At 42.3% G+C, this 21290-nt stretch overlaps 1 protein-coding gene and 1 pseudogene across 1 annotated transcript in view; one reads left to right on the top strand and one right to left on the bottom strand.

Moving 5' to 3' along the window:
* Positions 1-2269: 2269 nt before the first annotated feature.
* The window catches only part of CREG2 (cellular repressor of E1A stimulated genes 2), a 40484-nt gene continuing 21463 nt past the window's right edge, over positions 2270-21290 (bottom strand). Inside the window, exons 3-4 of the mRNA XM_004369310.2 lie at positions 8691-8804; positions 2270-3876 (exon numbers count right to left, since the gene is read on the bottom strand). Coding sequence (XP_004369367.1) covers positions 3729-3876; positions 8691-8804 — 262 coding nt within the window. The 3' untranslated portion in view covers positions 2270-3728. The remainder of the gene's footprint in view (positions 3877-8690; positions 8805-21290) is intronic.
* Positions 7040-7699, top strand: LOC105756289 (centromere protein S pseudogene; annotated as a pseudogene).

Raw genomic sequence — 21290 nt, 5'->3', positions numbered from 1 at the left:
TGAAGATTCACATGCAGTTTAAGAAATAATATAGAGATCCTGTGTACTCTTTTACCCAGTTGTAACATCCTGCAAACTATAGTACAATATCACAACCAGGATACTGACATTGATACATCAAGATACAAAATAGATACATCAAGGTACAAAATAGTTCCAGCACCAGAGGGACCCCTTGTGTTGCCCTTTTATAATCACCTCACTTCCTTCACTCCCTCTGCCCCAACCTCCCTGGCAACCACTAATCTGTTCTCCATTCCTATAATTCTGTCATTTCAAAACATGTTCTATAAATGGAATCATACAGTGTGTGACCTTTTGGGATTGACTTTTCTCACTCAGCATAATTCCCTTAAGATTCATCCAAATTGTTGCTGTGTCCTTCCTTTCTATTGCTGAGTAGTATTCCACAGTATGGATGTACCACAATTTGGTTCACCATTTATCCATTAAAGGACATCTGGGTTGTTTCCAATTTTTGTCTGTTATGAATAAAGCTGCTATGTGAACTCAAGTTTTCATTTTTCTGGGATAAATGTCCATGAGTATAATTGCTGGCTTGTATGGCAGTTGCAAGATTAGTTACTTTTATAAGAAACTTCCAAAATGTTTTTCCAAAGTGGCTGTTCCATTTTACATTTCTACCAATAATACATGAGTGATCCAGTTTCTCTGCATTCTTGCCAACATTTGGGATGTCATTCTTGTTTTCGTTTTTTTTTTTAATTTTAGCAATTTTGTTAGCTGTGTAGTGATATTGTGAATTTAATTTGCATTTCTCTAAAGGATAATAGTGTTGAGCATCTTCTCATGTGCTTGTTTGCCATTTGTACATCCCCTTCCATGAAGTGTGGGTTCATAGTCTCCATTTCCTTATTGCATTGTCTATTTTTTTTTTTACAGTTGCGTTTTGAGGGTTCTTTATATATTATAGATACTAGTCCTTTGACAGATATGTGGTTTGCAAATATTTTTCCCAGTTGGTAGCCTGACTTTGCACCCTCCTACCAGGGTCTTCTGAGAGCAAAGGTTTTAAATTTTGATGAAGTTTAATTTATCAGATTTTCTTTTCATGGACTGTGCTTTTGGTATCAAGTCTAAGAACTCTTTGCTTAGCAGTAGGTCATGAAGATTTTCTCCCTAAAAGTTGTATAGTTTTACATTTTATATTTAGATCTATGATCTGTTTTGAGTTAATCTTTGTGTAAGGTGTGAGGATTATTATTTTTTGCCTGTAGATGTCTTCTTGCTTCTGCACCATTTATTGAAAAAACTATCCTTCCTCCGCTGAATTGCTTTTGAACCTTTATAAAATACCAGGTGGGTGTACTTGTGTGGGTCTATTTCTGGGCTCTGTATTCTGTTCAGTTGATCCGTGTGTCTATGCCTCTGCCAGCTCCACACTGTTCTGATTACTGTGGACTAACATTTGAGGTTGACTTGTGGAGTATTTTTGAGCATGTGGTTTGTTCTTAGGGTTTTCACCGCTTACCTCTAAATAGGGGGTAGCAATAATTTTTAACTCTGAAAATATTAAATACCCTCAAAATTACACTAGTCTTATGTATTAGAAATTGCCATTGTCAGGAACTCTTTTGAGCATTGGCTTATGGTAAATAAAGAATTCTGTGCATCTTCATATGTTTTTTAGTAACAGGCACTTAAAAATATACTTTGACAACTCAAACGCTCTTCATGCCTTAATTTTTTAACCAAAAAATATAACCATTAATAACACTTTTATTTATTTTAAAAATGTATATTTTCTATATATGGTCATGAGTTTTTATGTTCTATAACAAACAGAACCCACCAAAGAGGGTGCATAGCCATTATAGAAAGACAGACAACATGAGTACTGCTAGATCCTTTGTGGACTTCAATTCTAAAAGGTCTTGGATGTGTACTCATAGGTTCACATAGGCCTTGAATGTGTACACAACTACAGTCTATTTTCTTGCAAACACAAGCGGAACTCCCGCATATAATTTATAGAAAATATTAAATCTGTAATAAGACTCAGGACTCAATCAGACTGAGTCCAGCATAACTAACTGGTGCCCAGCTACCACCACTAACTGCTCTGGCAGGGATCACGAAAGAGGGTCCCAGACATGGCTGGAGAAAAATGTAGAACAAAATTCTAACTCACAAAAAAAGACCATACTCACTGGCCTGACAGAGACTGGAGAAACTCCGAGACTATGGCTCCCAGACACCCTTTTAGCTCAATAATGAAGTCACTCCTGAGGTTCATCCTTCAGCCAAAGATGAGACAGGCCCATAAAACGAAATGAGACTAAATGGACACACCAGGACTAGAAGGCAGGAGGGGACAGGAAAGCTGGATGAATAGAAATGGCAATGCATGAATGGAAACCCAAGGTCGAGAAAGATAGTGTTGACACATCACAGGGTGGGCAACCAATGTCACAAAACAGTATGTGTATCAATTGTTTCATGAGAAACTAATTTGCTCTGTAAATCTTCACCTAAAGAAAACCACCACAAAAAGACTCAAGACTCAAACTTGAGACATTTTTTGGGGGGGCAAAAGCAGTGGCAAATCACTCCAGGTAGGTAAATCATTCTCTTTGACATCCGCTGTACTGATTTTCCCAGGTCAATGACTGACTACCTGTGCATTTATGTAACTCTTTTGTCTCCTTCTGAAAACTGGAAAGCTTTTAGGTACTACTCTGTCCACTACGGGGAGTGAGTTCTGGAGTCTGTGCTCGGGAATCTGACTTGATCTCTCTGAGCCTCAGTTTCCTCGTTTGTAAGTGGCAGTGATGACATGTGTCTCATTGGTTGTAAGGCTGAAATGAGATGACTTGTGCAAATGGCCTGGACATGAGGTGGGCTGTCAGTTATACCCTTGACTCCTCTCCTTCCTTCTCACATGTTACGTTTCCGCCTTCCCAGATTTACCCTCTCCCCTCTCCCAGGAGTCTCCTCTACATACCACAGAATGAGGTGCCCCCCAGAGGGGCAGCCCCTGTCAGAAGCATGAGCTGCAGGGACATTGAGAGCCTGACACCAAAGCCACCCCATCCTCTTAATGTGCTACCGTGGCCTGCTTACCAAGAGCAAGGCTGTGCCCTGATCTGTGCATGTTCTCCCGCTGCTCATCAACTTACAGTGGGAAGAAGCTTCCTACGTGATCTACACATTCTAGCAAATGTACCTTAATAATGCATTTGCACTCCAGCAGCACAGTGAGTAATCCATAGACAAACAGTCCTCCACCCTCTCCCTAAACACAGTCTCGTGACTGTATGATGCATATTTAGTTATTTTGTGGTTGCAATGGGCTAGAACCCAGACACTGCTTTTGGCACAGCAAGCAACAACAATACTCTCAGGATACAAAGTAATCACATTGTACTTACAGGCATAATTTCTTTTTCTAAAAAATGGAACAGCAACTGTTTCAAACTGTCAATTTGACAAGCCAGATGGTTCTCAAATCGGTGAGTCTCGCTTGGATACAATGTAAACAAAGGCTAGATAGGTGAAGAAACTGTGTGAATGGAGGATTGGCAAATGACCGCTTTAATTTCAAGTCTAGCACAGGGTTCCCTGTTTATCCTCTTTCGTTCTTCAGTAAGGATGACAGGGCTGCTATGAACCTTTCAACAAAGAGACAGCAGGCAACAGCTTTCTGGCAAAATGACTTAAAAGGTTTTCATGTTAAAGCAAACACCGAGGTCTTTTCTCTTACTCCATCAGGCCTTTCTTGGAACTGCTTTGAAATATTCCTCCTTTGAAATCTCAGATACTCCTCCATACCATTTCTGAAGCCAGATGTGTTCTATCCTCATCTTCATAAAGAACCACTCATACTGACGGGGCCACTTCCTCATAACGGGGTGCCTGCAGGAACAAATGGAGATCGCACTGAAGCGTTTCTTACCAGAGGGGTGTGCCTTCCGTGAGCATTGGTTAAGAATCTACGTTGCAAGAGACTACTATTACAAGAACTCAAGAAAAGGTTTAAACATAGAAAAAAGCATTCTTTGACGGTTACAAGGGTGGGGAGGGAGGGAGAGGGGAAATCATTTAAAAAAAAATTGAGGTCTATTAGTTATTTACCAATCAAGGGGACAGATTTTAAATGGCTGTCACAAGAATATGAATGACTAATTTCTCAACGAGCTTTTCTGGAATCTATTATCTTAAAATAAATTTATATTTTTATTGGTCAAAAAAAAAAAAAAAAAAAAGAATCTCCATCTCCATGGCCAAGTCATATAACTCTTCAGACTCCAGTCCTCAAATGGGCTGAGAGAAGCTCAAACTATGCTCACACCAGCCAGAGTGGAAGCCAAGAAGCTGGGTATCGGAGCCTGGGAGAGCTAAGGCAGGAAACTATAGTCCTTACACCTAGAGGCTAAAAGCTGAAGACTTGAGCCAGACTTCTTGGTTCAAATTCCAGCTCCAGTGCGGACGAGCTGTGACACCTTGGAAGTCCCACTCGCTCTCTCAAGCCTCAGTCTCCTTGTCTGTAATATGGGATGATACTGCTGGTACCAGATCACAGGACTGTATGGGGAGCAAACGAATAAGCGCATGCAGGCACCTCCCAAGAGAAGTGCCCAGTAATGTCGGTTACTGCTATCTGAGGAGTCCCTGGGTGGTGCAAGAGGTTAAGGTGGTCTGCTGTAAACCAAAACATTGGAGGTTTGAGTCCACCCAGAGATGCCTCAGAAGAAAGGCTTGGTGATCTACTTCTGAAAGTCAGCCATTGAAAACTCTATGGATCATAGTTCTACTCTGACACACATGGGCTCGCCATGAATCAGTCGACTTGATGGCAACTTTGTTTTTTTGTTATCAATAAACATAAAGAAGGGCTTTATGGATGATATCTGTATGAAATGTTAAAAAAACAATACTGTGAGTTTGTGAAACTAGTCTGTTCATAGGAAGATATCCGTTCCTGCAGTACGCTTAGAACTGTTGAGACAAAGTTGAACCAGAATGGACAAGGAACATTATATTCTGCCTGCTCTTACTTACTGAGTTACCTTCACCCCCTACACACACTGTAATATCCTTGAAGGCAGGGGCTGGGGCTCACTTTTTTTTTTAACTTCATAAAAATAAGAATGTTCCTTACATCAAAAAACATTATAAACAAAATTCAAAGACCAACTGCAAGCTGGGAAAAACATTTACCACAATGAAATAACATAATAGGTTGGTGTTCTTTTTAAAAAAATAATTTATGTTGAAACAATCATAAACTTACAAAGAGGTTGAAAGTACAGTAGAAAGAACTTTTTTTTCCTGAACCATTTGATAGTAAGATGCTGACCTGATGCCCTATCACTCCCAAACACTCGTAGAGCTAAGGTAACAATTGTTATTTTAAGCCACTTGGTTTTGTAATCATAACTGGAACAGATTTGGGTACCAGGAAGTGGAGTGCTGCCGTGATAAAATCTAAATCATGTGCTGTTAGTGGAAGCTGAAAGGGCCTCGAGGAGGCTGACAGTGAGGGCTTAAAAGAAAGTAAAGAAAATATTATTGGCAGCTGAATGAAAGGGACCCATGTTATGTAGTGGTGGGAAATTTGGCAGTGCTGTTGCCTGCTGTAATGTGGGAAATAGGAAATGTACGTAATGAAGTCAATGGTCGAAGATTTCCAGGGCACTTGGAAATGTGTCACCTGGCTTCTTGTCATTGTTTATCAAAAAGCGCAAGAGAGCTGAACTAATGACTTGCTGAATTTGAAAACAAACATACGTCTATGTTTACTTCTCTGTCTCTATACTGAAAACCACGAATGCACACTGATACTTCCAATTCCAGTCCAATTCCACGGAGCTCATCCTAGTTTTCTCCCTTTACGTGTTTGTAACTCTAATCTGCGGCAGTGAGACTCCTGGCTTCCATTATCCTCATTACATTTACTCATTTGATTGTTCCATTTCCGTGGTTGTGGGTGGCTCGTCCAGCTTAGCATCTGCCTCTGTGCCACTCCTTCCTAACTTAGAAAAGGACCAATCTGCCAGTTTTCATTGACTGCACTCCTGCATGGACACCTCGCCACCCCAACTCCTTGTCCAGCTCTGAGGTTTCATTACAGGCTTCCCTCATGGATGCCCTCATCACCCCACTTAGAGTCCAACCCCCCCGACAGAACACCCCTCCCCGTAGACACCGCCTGTCATGGATTGAACTGTGTCCCTCCAAAATGTGTGTCAACTTGGCTAGGCTCTGATTCCCAGTATTGTGAGGTTGTCCTCCATTTTGCGATCTGATTATCATCCATTTTGTGATGTGTGTGAAGTCCTAGCCTCTACGCCTGTGGTTATGGTCCCATTTGGGAGTGAGCTGTTTGTTATGTTCATGAGGCAGGATTAGGTCATGTTAAAGAGGCTTAGGGTGGGATGCAACACCCTTACTCAGGTCACAGCACTGATCAGATATAAGGAGTTTCCCTGGGTTGTGGCCTGTATCACCTTTTACCTTACAAGAAATAAAAGGAGAGAAAAGTGAGCAGAGAGAGCGGAACCTCCTACCACCAAGAAAGAAGAGCCGAGAGAGGAGCATGTCCTTTGGACCTGGGGTCCCTGGGCTGAGAACCTCCTAGACGAAGGGGGAGATCGATGCCAACACACATGCAGATCTCAATGAATGCCGGCCCACAGATGTTGAAAGGAGAAAAAGACCTTCCCCGGCCTCCTAGACGAAGGGGGAGATCGATGCCAACACACATGCAGATCTCAATGAATGCCGGCCCACAGATGTTGAAAGGAGAAAAAGACCTTCCCCCAGAGCCGGCAACCTGATTTCAGACTTCCAGCCTCCTAGACTGTGAGAGAATAAATCTCTTCGCTAAAGACATCCACCGGTGGGATTTCCATTATAGCAGCGCTGGGTAACTAAGATAGCACTTCACCTTGCACAGGCTCTGCCATCCACGCAGGGCTGCCCCCCCCAACGTAGTTACCTTATCCCCTTCCCTGGCTGTGACCCTAAGGACCAGCCTCCGATTCCCCATACTGGGCCACCCTCTCGCTCTGCAGCAGTAGTTCTCAGACTTTAGAATGCATAGCAGTCCCAGGGGGCAGCGTTTTTAAAAATTCAGATTGATCTTTCTGCCTGGGCCGCCCCGCTGGGATGGAGGACGAGGAGGCTGAGGAGCAGCAGGGAGTCTCTTACCAACCGAGGCTAAAGGCAGCAGTTCACTACACTGCTGGTTGTCTTTGCGAGGAAGTTGCATCAGAGGAAGAGATGCAGTTCAGCAAACAAACCATTGCAGCGATTTCAGAGGTGACTTCTCGACAGTGTGAAAATTTTGCAAAAGACCTTGAAATGTTTGCCAGACATGCAAAAAGAAGCACAATTAACACGGATGATGTGAAGCTCTTAGCCAGGAGGAGCAACTCCCTGCTAAAATATAGCATGGGGAAGGGTGAAGAGATTGCTCAGTTTAACGCAGAACAAAAGGCAGAGAAGAAAAAGAAGTCAGAGAATGGAAACAAAGATTCAAGGGAGCCGGCAGAGGCTGGAGTGGTGGAAAGTGAGAATTCGACTTTCCGCCACTTGGAAAAGCAGTCTTCGGTAGGTAGAACCGCCCAGAAATGCATGTTGTCACAAAGGGGATTCTAAGTGGAGATTAGGAAAAAAAAAAGGCCAGGAGGCTTTTTGTCCTATATTCTCTTAAGCCATTGACTTCAAAAGCTAATTGAAGAGAACTGGAAACCCTTAAGCAAAATATTCCCATGTCTTACTTACACACATAAAAAAGGTATTGTCTTTGAATGGTATGTTAGAAATGGTATCTCTTGGAATTTAATAGAATTGTGTTAGCAATTAAACATGGTCAACTTTTCAGAGCAAAAAAAAAAAAAAAAAAAAAATTCAGATTGAACCTTATCTCCAGAGAGTGTGATTCAGTAAGTAGGTCAAGGGGTGGGAGGTGGGGACAGAAAGCCACATTTATAGTGATTCTGATACAGGGGCCGGCGGGCACTGAGAAGCACTGCTCTGTAACTTCTGGCGAGCCTGGGTGGTACCAGTGGTCTGCGATCGACTGCTGACCTAAATGTTGGCGATTCAAACCCACCCAGCAGCTCTTTGGAAGAAAAGACCCGGTGATCTGCTTCCGTAAAGATTACAGCCAAGAAAACCCCATGGAGCAGTTCTGTTCAGTCACACATGAGGTCACCACGAGTCAAGGGCTGACCGGACGGCAGCTAACAACAACCACGTAACTTCCGGTCCCGTTCTTTGCTTGCAGGAGGAATTTGAAACGTGTGTTGGGTTGACTTGACTATGAAGGCTCAGTTATTTTCATTTCATGACAAGGGTTGGCAGCACGTGGGAACCGTGTCTGGGACACCTCCATCTGGGGTGCTGTCCAGAGGCAGTGTCAGCCCATTGCAAGGCCATATACCTGGCCTTTGCTAGAAACCACTAGAGCCAGCATATGGTTGGTAGTACTTGGCCACTGAAGGAAGTGTAGCTCAGAGCAATTGCCGTCATTCCATCAAAAAACCAAAACCAAACCCGTTGCTGTTGAGTCGATTCCAACTCACAGCGACCCTACAGGACAGAGTAGAACTACCCTATAGGATTTCCAAGGAGCTGTTCGTGGATTCGAAACGCCGACCTTTTGGTTAGCAGCCGAGCTCTAAACTACTGCGTCACCAGGGCTCCTGAAAGCATATACAAACCTTGAAAACATGGCTTGCTTCGCAAATTCTACTTCTTCTGGAGACACAGCAATCATCTGGCCGGTGAGCATTAATCGGGCACACCGGGGATCTTCCGGGTCAACGATGTTTTTTCTGTATGCAAAGAACACATTTCATACATCACAACATAATCTCACATCAGCCTGAAATACTAAGGATCTTCTAAAAAATTAAATATCCTGACCTTACATGGCAATCTCACTTCCAACTCTCACCTGACTCAACCCAAGATATTGTGTCTGTTTCTCATTGTATTAAAACATAAACCTCGAATTTTCCAGCCTGGTAAGCTGCACTAGAGAAGTCCTGGTTCTCGTTTGTGGTTTCCTCTTCATTTCTGACCCGTGGGGGATCTGCTTTCATTTCTTACGTCCATGTATTGAACAGAATGTTTATCTTTCTATTGTTCTTCAAATTGATGACGTTTATGGTTGTATTTTTAAAACTTTAAATAATGAACTTTTAAAAAAAAGACTATAAAAAACAATTACCATGTAGAAAATTTGGAGACTTATAAAAAAATATATATATTTGAAAATAAAAACAAGTGTGTTTTTAAAATAAACTTGGAATTATAGCGTATTCACAGTTTTTAATCTTACTTTCTTCTATTTAAGAATTAAATGATGAACACTTCACATTGGGAAGAACATATTTTGAAATCTATTTACTCACAGAATTCTCAGCTGCAGCTTAACTTGAACCCTTTTTTCTACCATTCCTGTCTCTTGAGTACATAAAGAGGCTAGAAAGCTGGAGCTCTGACGTTGGATAATTTTACTTTGCATTTGTGGGATCTGTGTGGAGTAGCCGAGTAATAGAAAGAGCACGCAGCCTAGTCTCAGCGCTGCTGTTCACCATGAGACCTGGGCCAGAAGGACTGGGCCTCCGTTTCTGCTTCTGTAAAATGAGAAGAAGAATTCCTTGCCTGCCTTCCTCTCAGGGTCAGAATGACGTGATGTATGTAGACGTACTGTGAACACCATGAAGAAATACTGAACAGTGTTCTCTTACATGTAAACAAGCTACTCCAACCTTTAGACATTCACAAAATTACAGCAAGTTAACGCGAGCAGTTTCAAGAGGGAAAGCCCTTTGCAATGTTGTTGAGTCGATTCCAACTCATGGCGACCTCATACGTACGGAGTGGAACTGCTTCATAGGGTTTTCAAGGCTGAGACCTTTCAGAAGCAGATCACCAGGCCTGTCTTCCGAGGCGCCTCTGGGTTAGTTCAAACCGCCAACCTTTCAGCTAGCTAGTAGCGGAGCACTTAGCCATTTGCGCCACCCAGGGATTCCATTCCTTTGATGTAGACTGAATGTACCACCCCTCTTTTAGCTTACTGGCGTGAAGGAGTTTATGGCGCTGCATTTTATTATCTAAGGCTGGATGAGAAAACTGCAGGATGGATTGCTTGTTAACATCAAAGGAGAGAAGGAAGCAGGAGACGTCTTGAATTTCCCTTTTGTTTGGGCCAGTTACAGTGGGGGTACCGGGGTAACATTCTCCCCTTCCCTGCAGGACACCTGGTTCAATTCTTCACCAACACACCTCAAGCGAAGCCACCACTCATCTGTCCGTGGAGAACTGTGTGCTGTTACGATGCTGAACTCTTGGAAGAAGTACAGCCAGAATGCTCCTTAGAAGCAAGGATGGTGAGATTTCGGCTCATGTACTTAGGACATGTTATCAGGAGGGACCAGTCCCTGGAGAAGGACATCATGCTTGATAAAGTAGAGGGTCAGCGAAAACGAGGAAGACCCTCAAGGAGATGGATTGACAGTGGCTGCAACAATGGGCTCAAGCACAGCAATGCCTGTGAGGACGGTGGAGGACGGGGCAGGACTTCCTTGTGTTGTTGTACACGGGTCGCTATGAGTTGGAACCGACTCGATGGCACCTAACAACAGCAGCAACATGATGCTGAACAGGTTTCAGTGGCGCTTCCAGACTAAGACTAGGAAGAAAGGCCTGGTGAACTAACTGAAAACTCCGCCAGTGAGAACCCCCTATTTTGTACAATCTGTATACCTTAGCATTCCGATATGGTGGTTCTGTTAAGTGGGAAAAGGACATGAAAAGCATAGTGTGGCAGGAGGTAAGACCATGTGGGCTCTGAGTCAGCCTACCTACATCTGAATCCCAGCTGTGACTCAACCTCTGTGCCTCAGTTTCCTCACCTGTAAAAAGTAGATAAAAACAGTTCCTGCTTGAGGGTTGTTGTGAGGTGTTGGTGGGGAGGGATCCGCCCGCTGATTTTTTTTTTTTTTACCCGTAGAGAGGGCTCCACTAGCGTAAGACCCTTCACTCTCTCCACTCCTCAGGCTTAAATTAGTTGGTGAATTTGGAAGACACTGGACACGTGTAGTTCAGTCCCCAACTGCCTGCAGGAAGTATACATTCCACTTTATTCCTCTATGACATAAATCAGAAAGAGGCCTGCTGCAACTCGGGGAGGCCTAGACCCAATGCTGCCTGGGACTGGGTGTGTAAGTCTGTCTAATCATGGAATTTCTTTTCAGGAGGTTCACTTGCCCACATACATAAGCCACATTTTCCATGTTGGCTTTATCAGCATTAAAGGTGATATTTTGCTCTTCCATCTGCCTTACTCTTTTATTTCTCAGTTGGTTTAGATCGGGTTTAGAGGTGGCCTGACACCTGTTTTTGTTTAGCATGGGAGATAAGAATGGATTTTACATTTTTAAATGGTTCAAAAAATAAAATGAAGACTCATGTTTTAGGACCCATGAAAATCACATGGAATTCAAGTTTCAATGCGCTTAAATAAAATTTTATCGGCACACAGCCCGTCCATTTGTTTACATACAGTCTACGGCTACTTTCGCATTACAATGGCAGAGTGGAGTAGTTGTGACAGAGACTGGATGGCCCACAACACCTAAAATATTTACTCTCTTCCCTTTATAAAAAGACTTTGCTGGCCTCTAGTTTAGACAGAGGAGCCCTGGTGGCGCAGCGGTTAAGAGCTCAGCTGCTAACCAAAAGGGCGGCAGTTTGAATCTACCAGCTGCTCCTCGGAAACCCTGTAGGGCAGTTCTACTCTGTCCCATAGGGTCGCTATGAGTCGGAATCGACTCAACGGCAATGGGTTAGTTTAAATTGTGGGAATGGAAGAGGGATGCTGTTTATTGAGCCCCCTTGGGCCCCTATACAAGGATTAAGCCCATGAATTTCACATAAAGCTCACAGCGTCTGGTATGTAGTAAGCCCTCAACATAATGCTGCAGCTGCTAATTATGGGGAATTTGAAAGGGTGGAATGACTGGAGGGCTGGAGCGGGGATTTACTACCTAAATTGATAGTGGTATTGATCATGAAATATCAAGGAGATGGTAAGGACTGAATATCCATTGCTGTAGAGTCGGTTCCAACTCATAGTGACCCTATAGGACAGAGTGGAACTGCCCCACAGGGTTTCGAAGGAGAGGCTGGTAGATTCAAACTGCCGACCTTTTGGTTAGCAGCTGCAGTGCTTAATCACTGTGCCACCAGGGCTCCAAGGACTGGATGGTGCTCTTGAAATGATGAACATCAAAAGCCCCCTTCCCTCTCTGCCTCACTTATTAAACTTGTTGCAGATGTAGGTTGTTATGGTCTTGAAAGGTATTAAATTAGGAGGGTATTAGGGCATATATAACGCAGGCAGGAGTTAATCTATAAAATCTTGAAAGTATTTTATTTTATTTTATTTTTTCCGGCTTAAAATGGAGAATGACTGTTTGTGGTTGGCCCCTTCCTGTATTGGGAGTGGTAGCTTCTAAGGAGCCCAGGGAAATGTGGGAGAGACGTGCTCTATCTGGCTCCTAGAAATGGTGTATATATTCACTATCCTAATGATACGATGCCCTCCAGCGTCATGGGAACAGTTGGGCCCCACTTTAAGCAGACCTCGACAGGTTCCAGCTTGTTGCTGTGCGACTCATTTAAAATCTACCTACCCAGCTACCTGTTTATTTATTTAGCTTTAAAATTTGATTAATGTTTCAGAAACCAAATCGGTTGCCGTTGAGTTGATTCCAACTCATAGCAACCCTATAAGGCAGAGTAGAACTGCCCCATAGGGTTTCCAAGGATCGGCTGGCGACTTTGAACTGCCAACCTTTTTTTGGTTAGCAGCTGAGCTCTTAACCTCTGCGTCATGAGAGGCCTGCATAATTTCTATTTTTTTTTTTCATTTTGAAATCAGGTATGATTATTTAGCATTTACATTAACTTCTCATATTTGAAGGAATCTGACAACTTTAAATCTCGTAATATCCATGTGACATTTCAGCAGTAAAGGGTTAACTCGGCAGGCCTGAGTTGCTCAAATCCTGCACTTTCTGAAGAAAGGCCTATCTTCAGAATATCCTGTTTTGCATGCCTTGAGCTCTGGGCCATGCTGTTTGGTTTGACCTTTTGAGGGCTGGAGACCGAATAGCTAAGGTCAGTAACATGGGCACTGTGCGCCTACATGATTAAACCCCAGTAATATCTCTGGACACCAAAGTTTGAGTGAGCTTCCCTGGTTGTCACACATGTTGTCACCCATGTTGTCACACATGGTTTCCTGGAAGAATTAAATGCTTCCCCACGCAACTTGATTGGGAGGGGACACCTGCAAATTTGTGTCTGGTTTCTCCTGGACTTTGCTCCCTATGCCTTTTCCATTTGCAGATCTTGATTTATATCTTTTTGCTGTAATAGATTGTAATCACAAGTTTCTGGGTCTTGTGAGGCCTCTTAGCAAACCATCGAAACTGAGGGTGGTCTTGGGGACCCCCGAAACACCTGGCCAAGCAGACTTCGGCAGATCCTATTTTCACAGATGGTTGCTGTTGGTAGGCTCCATCGAGTCACCTCCGAATCATGGTGACCTTATGGATAACAGAATGAAGTGTTGCCCGGTCCTATGCCATCTTCATGATCATTGGTCTGTTTGAGCTCATTGTTGCAGCTATGTCAGTCCATCTCACTGAGAGGTTCACTCATTTTTTGCTAATCCTCTACTTTACCAATCATGACGTTTTTTCCCTAGCGATTTGTCTTTCCTGATGACGTGTCCAAAGTAAGCGAGCCAAAGCCTTGCCATCCTCATTTCTAAGGAGCATTCTGGTTGTATTTCTTCTAAGACTGATTTGTTTGTTCTTCTGGAAGTCCACAGTATATTCAATATTCTTTGCCAACACCACAGTTCAAATGTATCAATTCCTCTTCCGTCACAGACGGTACATATCAAAAAATGGTTGTCTGGAGGCATGATTCTTTAAAAGATTAGATTTAAAATCTTGAGAAAGGTACATCTGTCAAGCAAAGCATATGTTTTGCTTATACTTAAGGAACTTGTTTTCACTTGCATGGAAGTTTTTCTTTATCACACACCTTTTTGAGATATAACAAGAGAATAAAGGTGGACATGCCCACATATTCAGGTAAATTGCTTCACATGGAACACTGTGTACCATTTGAAAGTGTTATAATCTGCAGTGTTTTTGACACTGCAAAAATGTAGCTGCTGAATTGTGAAAGTTTCTTGTGAGTTAAGATGAAAGAATGATAGGATGCAATATGCATAATAGCTCTAAAAATGGAACATACACTGAATTTAGTAAAGAATCTAAAATGGAGAGGAGAAAACAAGTAAAAATAGCAAACAGGAGCTAAATTTTCATGTACTGACTATATGAGAATTATTGTCTGGACAAGACTGACATCAGTTGTGCCTAATTTATTTGTTCACTATTAAAGCTAATTTCTTAACAAAATTGCAATGAAAGCAAGGAAATTAACAGTCATAAGTAAGTCGTGATAGAAAAATAACACGTTGCATTTAAATAGGGAGCATTTTTGCTTCTCCACTAGTGGTCATTACATTGAATAGAAAGGAGAGTACATATTTAAATAGGTAAATAGAAAAGTTTCTATTTACACAGTGGGCAACCCAGCTAATCTCCATAGAAACTTCCTTCCCCTCTGTGGTAGGCAGAATAACGGTCCCTTAAAGATGTCCATATCCTAATCCTAGGAACATGTGACTGTGTTACCTTACATGGCAAAGGAGAATTAAGGTTGATAATTAGTTGGCCTTGAAATAGGGAGATTATCCTGGATTATCCAGGTAGGTCCAAAGCAATCACAAAAACAAACAAACAAACAAAAAACCCAAAACCATTGCCGTCAAGTCAATTCTGACTTATGGTGATCCCATGTGTTACAGAGTAGAACTGAACTCCATAGGATTTTCTTGGCTGTAACCTTTATGGAAGCAGATCACCAGGCCTTTCTTCCATGGTGTTGCTGGGTGGGTTCAAGCCTCCAGCTTTTAGGTTAGTAGTTGAGCACAAATGGTTTGCTCCTCCCAGGGTGTGATGGTTAAGATTGTGTGTCAGCTTGGCTGGGCCATGATTCTTGGTGTTTTGGCAGTTATAGAATGTTGTGATCACTTCCCTATTGAGATATGATATGTGATCACCCCCATGATGGGATCTGCTGTGAGTAGCCAATCAATTGAAAGGGAGTTTCCTTGAGGGGGTGGTCTGCATCCACATATAAGCAGATGTTCTGGCTTTTGCCTGTTCTGGATCCTGCAGCTGGCTCCTGTTCTTCTGCCCTCCAGTTCTTGGGACTTGAGTTAGTAGCTTACCTGCAGTCTTACCTATTAATCTTGGGTTTGCCAGCCCCTGAGGCTACGTGAATTAGGAGAAGCCTTGTGGTCTTGCCTGCTGATCTTGGGATTCATCAATCTTCACAGCCTGTGAGCAAGAGCCCTGCTCTCCACCCTGCCAATCTTGTGTTCGCCAGCCCCTGCAGCTATGTGAATCAGGAGAAACCTCTCTACTGATCTACGGACGGACTTGGGACGTTACAGCCTCTACAACCATGCGAGTCATTTCCTTGATATAAATCTCTCTCTCTGTATATATATATTTATATGTTTTACTGGTTTTGCTTCTCTAGAGAACTGCCAGCAGTAGCAAAGAACCAGAAGCAGCAGAACCAGTCGACCAGTGCGACATGGCACTGAAGCCAACCCATGAAGCGAGAGAGCTGAGTGCCTTTGGCAGGAGGCTTCCTGGCTGAGTGTGGTGCCTCCGGACACTTATCAGTGGAGCTAGGCTTGCTGACCCATGGAACAAGAAGCTGAGTGCCTTCTGGCCAAAATTTACTGGTGGAGTGGGGTGGCTCCAGGCACTTTTCAGTGGAGCTAAAGAGCTTTGGGACACTTGCCCTAGCAGAACAGATGCTGGTGGTGATGCCTGAGGGCTGAGAGGCCAAGGAACCAGGAAGCAGAAGTTGAAGAGACAAGGAACAGAGGAAGCTGAGCTACTTCAATCTCAAAGGGTATAGCTATGACCTCAAGGGTCTCAAAGGGTGGAGCCATGGCCTCCGGTATTTCTAAGGGTGTAGTCACCACTTAGATGGACTAGAAGAATGGAGTGCCTAAAGCTGAGGGAGCAGAGTTGCCATCCCTGTGGACCTGGAAGGTGAAGCTAAAGCCAAGAGCTGAGGAGCCTCCACTTAGAATCTGGAGCATGTGGCCGATACCTAGAGTCTGGAGGGCAAGGCTATTGTGTCAATGGTCTCAGAGAACAGACAATTATTTTCAAGTCTTGAGGGCTAATGTAATGTGTTCTGCTGGCTGACTTGCTTGGTGCCTGTTATGTCTTCTTTCCCTCCAGTTTCTCCCATTTGTAATGGAAATGTCTAGCTTGTGCCTCTTCCACCATTGTACTTTGGAAGCAGATAACTTGTATTCTAGATTTCACAAATGAAGAGGAATTTTTGGATTTTGGACTTGGAGTTGAATTAGGAATTTTACTATGATGGGATGAATATGTTTTACATGTGGCAAGGACATGACTTTTTGGGGACATCATACCACCAAGAAAGCAGTGCCGGGAGCAGAGCACATCCTTTGGACCTGAGGTTCCTGCTCAGGGAAGCTCCTACGCCAGGGAAGATTGATGACAAGGACCTTGCCCTAGAGCCGACAGAGAGAGGAAGCTTTCCCCTGGAGCTGGCATCCTGAATTCAGACTTCTAGCCTCCAAGACTGTGAGAGAATAAATATCTCTTTGTTAAAGCCATCCACTTGTGGGATTTCTGTTACAGCAGCACTAGATAACTAAGACACAGGGCAATTACAAAGGTCTTCAAAGTGGAAGAGAGTGTCAGAGTGATGAGGGTCATAAAGCAAGCAATGAGGAATCTTCTAGAAGCTGGGAAAAGCAAGAAAACGGATTCTCCCCTAGAGCCCTCAGAAGGAACACAGCCCTGCCAACATCTTGATTTTAGCCCAGTGAGACTTGTTTTGGACATTTGATCTTCAGATAGTAAGACAATATGTTTCTGTTATTTTAAGCCACTAAGTTTGATTAATTTGTTACAGCAGCAATACTAATACTAAAGGAAGTTGGACTGCAACTCTACCGTTAGTCATGCAGGTGCAACATGCCTGAGGTTATGGGCAGCTGCTGCTCCTGAAATGGTCAGCAAATGCAACATTAACTAGGAAAGAGGGTACTGTGTGCCCTGGGGACCCTGATGGATGGCTTTTAATTTATGAGCGCCTACTTTGGTAAAAAAGAGGGCATTGGTTCATTGGTAGAATTCTCACCTTCCATGTAGGAGACCCTGGTTTGGTTCCCAGCAAATGCACCTCGTGTGTAGTCAACACCCATTTGTCAGTAGAGGCTTACATGTTGCTATGATGCTGAACAGGTTTCAGTGGAGCTTCCAGATGAAGATGGACTAGGAAGAAAAGGCTGGTGACCTACTTCCAATAATCAGCCAATGAAAACCCTATGGATCACAAGGTCTGATCCATAACTGATTGTGGGGATGGCACAGGACTGCACAACATTTTGTTGTGTTTTGCATGTGGTCGCCATGAGTTGGGAGTCAACGTGATGGCAGTTAGCAACAGTAATGACTTTGGTAAACAGCGGCTGTAGAAAACATTTCTCTCTCTTGACAACATACCTCAAATTTCGTTTAAAAGTCCACTTTACCCTCATACAACTTGAGAGAACCCTAATCCAGTCCCAGATCCTGAGAGCCTCAATTGTCTAAGCCAACCAGCATATTCCGTCTCCCTGGCCATAGTGAGGGATCGATCCAAGAATTGGCACAAGAACGTGTTTCGCCACGAAGGCTCAAGGAAAGAATTGCTGGGAATTTCTGGGAACTCTTCTTTTGAGTCTGTCTGGAGAGAGGCTTGCTTTTGCTGGACATAAACAGGGAAGCATGTGTACCTGTAAGTTGCTGGGAGCCATATTGGGTCATAAATGGAGCCACCCTTAAGATGAAGCAGACACTGCAGAAAGCAGAGAGAAGACGGGAAAAGAAATCTCATTTTGGCTGACATTACTGAGCCCCTAAGAAAAACCTATCTCTAGTAGGTGAGCCAATAAATTTCTTGAATTCTTTGAATCTATCTGAGCTTGTTTTTCTGTTTCTTGCAACTGAAAGATTCCTCACTTCATACAGGAGCTTCTAGTTTCTGGAACTCTGTATGTCTCCATCCTCAGAATGGACCATGTGGTCCAGACATTCCTGTGTAATGCTGGATAGCATTAATAATAATCCATGAACTATATTCAGTATAGGCAGTAAAGTTACCATGGAATCGGATAAATCAAGGACATGGTTCCTATATGCATGGCTGCAAAGCAAAAACCACCTGTATTTACTCATTTAAATAACTTATTTTATTTTGTTGTTGTTGCTGAGAATATACACAGCAAAACATACATCCATTCAAGTTTCTACATGTATAATTCAGTGACATTGATTACATTCTTCTAGTTGTGTAATCATTCTCACCTTCTTTTCCCAGGTTGTTCGTCCCCTATTAACATAAACTCACTGTCCTGGAAAGTTCCTATCTAATCTTTTGAGTTGCTGTTGTCAATTTGATCCCATATAGATAGCTCTTAAAAGATCATAATGCTCATGTCAGACATTTTTTTACTAATTAAGCTAAACTATTGTTTGATTTTAAGAATTCTTCAGGGGATATTTTTGGTTTAAGGTTTAAAGATTATCTCAGGGCAATAGTTTTAGAGGTTCATCCAAACTTCATGGCTGTAGGAAGTCTGGAGTCCATGAGAATTTGAAATTCTGTTCTGATCTTCCCCCTTTTGATGAGAATTCTTCTGTGGAATCTTTGATCAAAATGTTCGGTACTGGTAGCTGGACACCATTCAGTTCTTCTGGCCTCATGGCAAAGGAGGCAGGTGTTCATGGAGGCCGTTAACCACATATTCCATTTTCTCCTTCTGTTCTCAACTCTCCTTATTCCTCTGTTGCTCCAGGCTAATACAGACCAACTGTTGTGCCTTGAATGGTTGCTTGTAAGCTTTTAAGACTCCAAGCACTATGCAACTATCTAGGAAGTAGAACAGAAGCACTAAACATGTTATTAGGCCAGTTAACTGGGATGTCCCATGAAACTAGGACCCTAAGTATCCAAATCAAGGAGCCAAATCTCATGAGGTATTTGGTTACATATAAGCAGCCTCAGCAGCTACTCTTTTTTTTTTTTGTCATCTATCACACAACTTTTCAACTATTTATAGGTGTATAACTTACTGACAGCAATTACATTAATTGACTGTGCAGCCCTACACTTAATCAATTCAATTTTTCCATCACTGTAAACTGAAACTCCACGCTCCATAAGCAATAACGCCCCCTTCCCCCTCCCTCCTGCCCCTGGTAACTACTAATAAACTTTGTTCTCTGTACACTTGCCCGCTCTTGTCTTTTTATATAAGTGAGGTCATACAGTATTTGTTGTTTTGTGATTGACTTATTTCAACCAGCAAAATGTCTTCAAGCTCCATCCATACAGTAGCATGCATCAAGACTTCATTTATGTTACTGGCTGAGTAGTATTCCACTGTACATATGTATCACATTTTGTTTATCCAGTCATCTGTTGATGGGCTTTTACGTTGTTTTCACCTTTGGGCTATTGTGAATAGTGCTGCAATGAACACTGGTGTACATGTATCTGTTTGAGTCTCTGCTTTCAAGTCTTTTGCGTATATACCTAGGAGTGGAATTGCTGGGTCATATGGTAGTTCTATTTTTAGTTTTTTGAGGAACTGCCATACTGTTTTCCACAACGACCATACCATTTAGCATTGCCACAGCAAAGGGAAAGTGTTCTGATTTCCCCACATCCTCACCAACATTTGTTATTTTCTTTCTTTCTTTTTTTTTTAAAATCTTAGCCATCCTAGTGGGAGTGAAATGGTATCTCACTGTGGTTTTGATTTGTATCTCTCTGATGGCTAATGACATTGAGCATCTTTTCATGTGTTTGGTGGCCATTTGAATGTCCTCTTTGGTGAAATGTCTGTTCAAGTCCCTTGCCCATTTTATGATTGGGTTATTTGTCTCTTTTGTTGTTAAGTTGTCCAAGTTATATATATATTTTGGTTATTATGTTATTATCTGATTTACGGTTTCCGAAGATATTCTCCCCAGTTGGTAGCTTGTCTTTTCACTTTTTTGGTGAAGTCTTTTGATGAACAAAAGTTTTTAATTTTTATGAGGTCCCATTTATCTATTTGTCTTTTGCTGTTTGTGCTTCTGTTATTATATTAGATAATCCATTGTTAAAAGCTAGGCCTGACAGCACTGCCCTTACATTTTCTTACAAGAATTTTATGGGTTTAGTTTTCATATTTGGGTCCTTAATCCATTCTGAATTTGTTTTTGTGTATGGTGTGAGGCATGGCTCGTGTTTCATTTTTCAGCATGTGGAAATCCAATTTTCCCAACACAACTTATTGAAGAGACTCTTCTTTCCCCATCAAATGGACTTAGCTCCCTTGTCAAAAATCAGTTGACCACAGACATGAGGGTTTATTTCTGGACTCTCAATTCTACTCCTTTGGTCTATATGCCTATTGTTATACCAGTACCATGCTGTTTTGATTCCTATAGATGTATAATATGTTTTAAAATCAGGAAGTGTGAGTCCTCCTACTTTGTTCTTCTCTTTCAACACTGCTTTAGCTATTCAGGGCCTCTTGCCATTTTATATAAAGTTGAGGGTTGGTTTTTTCCATTTCTGTGAAGAAGGCTGTTGGAATTTTGATTGGGATTGTGTTGAATCTACAGATGGCTTTGGGTAGTATTGACATCTTAACAATATTAAGTCTTCCAATCCATAAACATGGAACCTCTTTCTTTTATTTAAGTCCTCTTAAATCACTTTCAACAGTGTTTTGTAATTTTCATTGTATAAGTCCTTCATATCTCTGGCTAGGTTTAGTTAGGTGTTTTATTCTCTTAGATACTATTGTAATTGGAATCAGTTCCCTAGTTTCCCTTTCAGATTTCTCATTGCTGGTGTATAGAAACTCAACTGATTTTTGTTTGTTGGTCTTGTACCCTGCAACTTTTCTAAATTTCCCTATTAGCTCTAGAAGTTTTCTTGCGGACTCGTTGGGATTTTCTATGTATGGGATCATGTCCTCTGTGAATAGAGATAATTTTACCTCTTCTTTTCCAACCTGGATACCTTTTACTTCTTTTTCTTGTCTTACTGCCCTGGCTAGG

The sequence above is a fragment of the Trichechus manatus genome, unplaced genomic scaffold, assembly GCF_000243295.1.
Source record: "Trichechus manatus latirostris isolate Lorelei unplaced genomic scaffold, TriManLat1.0 scaffold00004, whole genome shotgun sequence".
In the NCBI taxonomy this organism is placed as follows: domain Eukaryota; kingdom Metazoa; phylum Chordata; class Mammalia; order Sirenia; family Trichechidae; genus Trichechus; species Trichechus manatus.
Note: the sequence above shows the minus strand (reverse complement) of the source record. Positions and strands in the feature narration are given on the sequence as shown.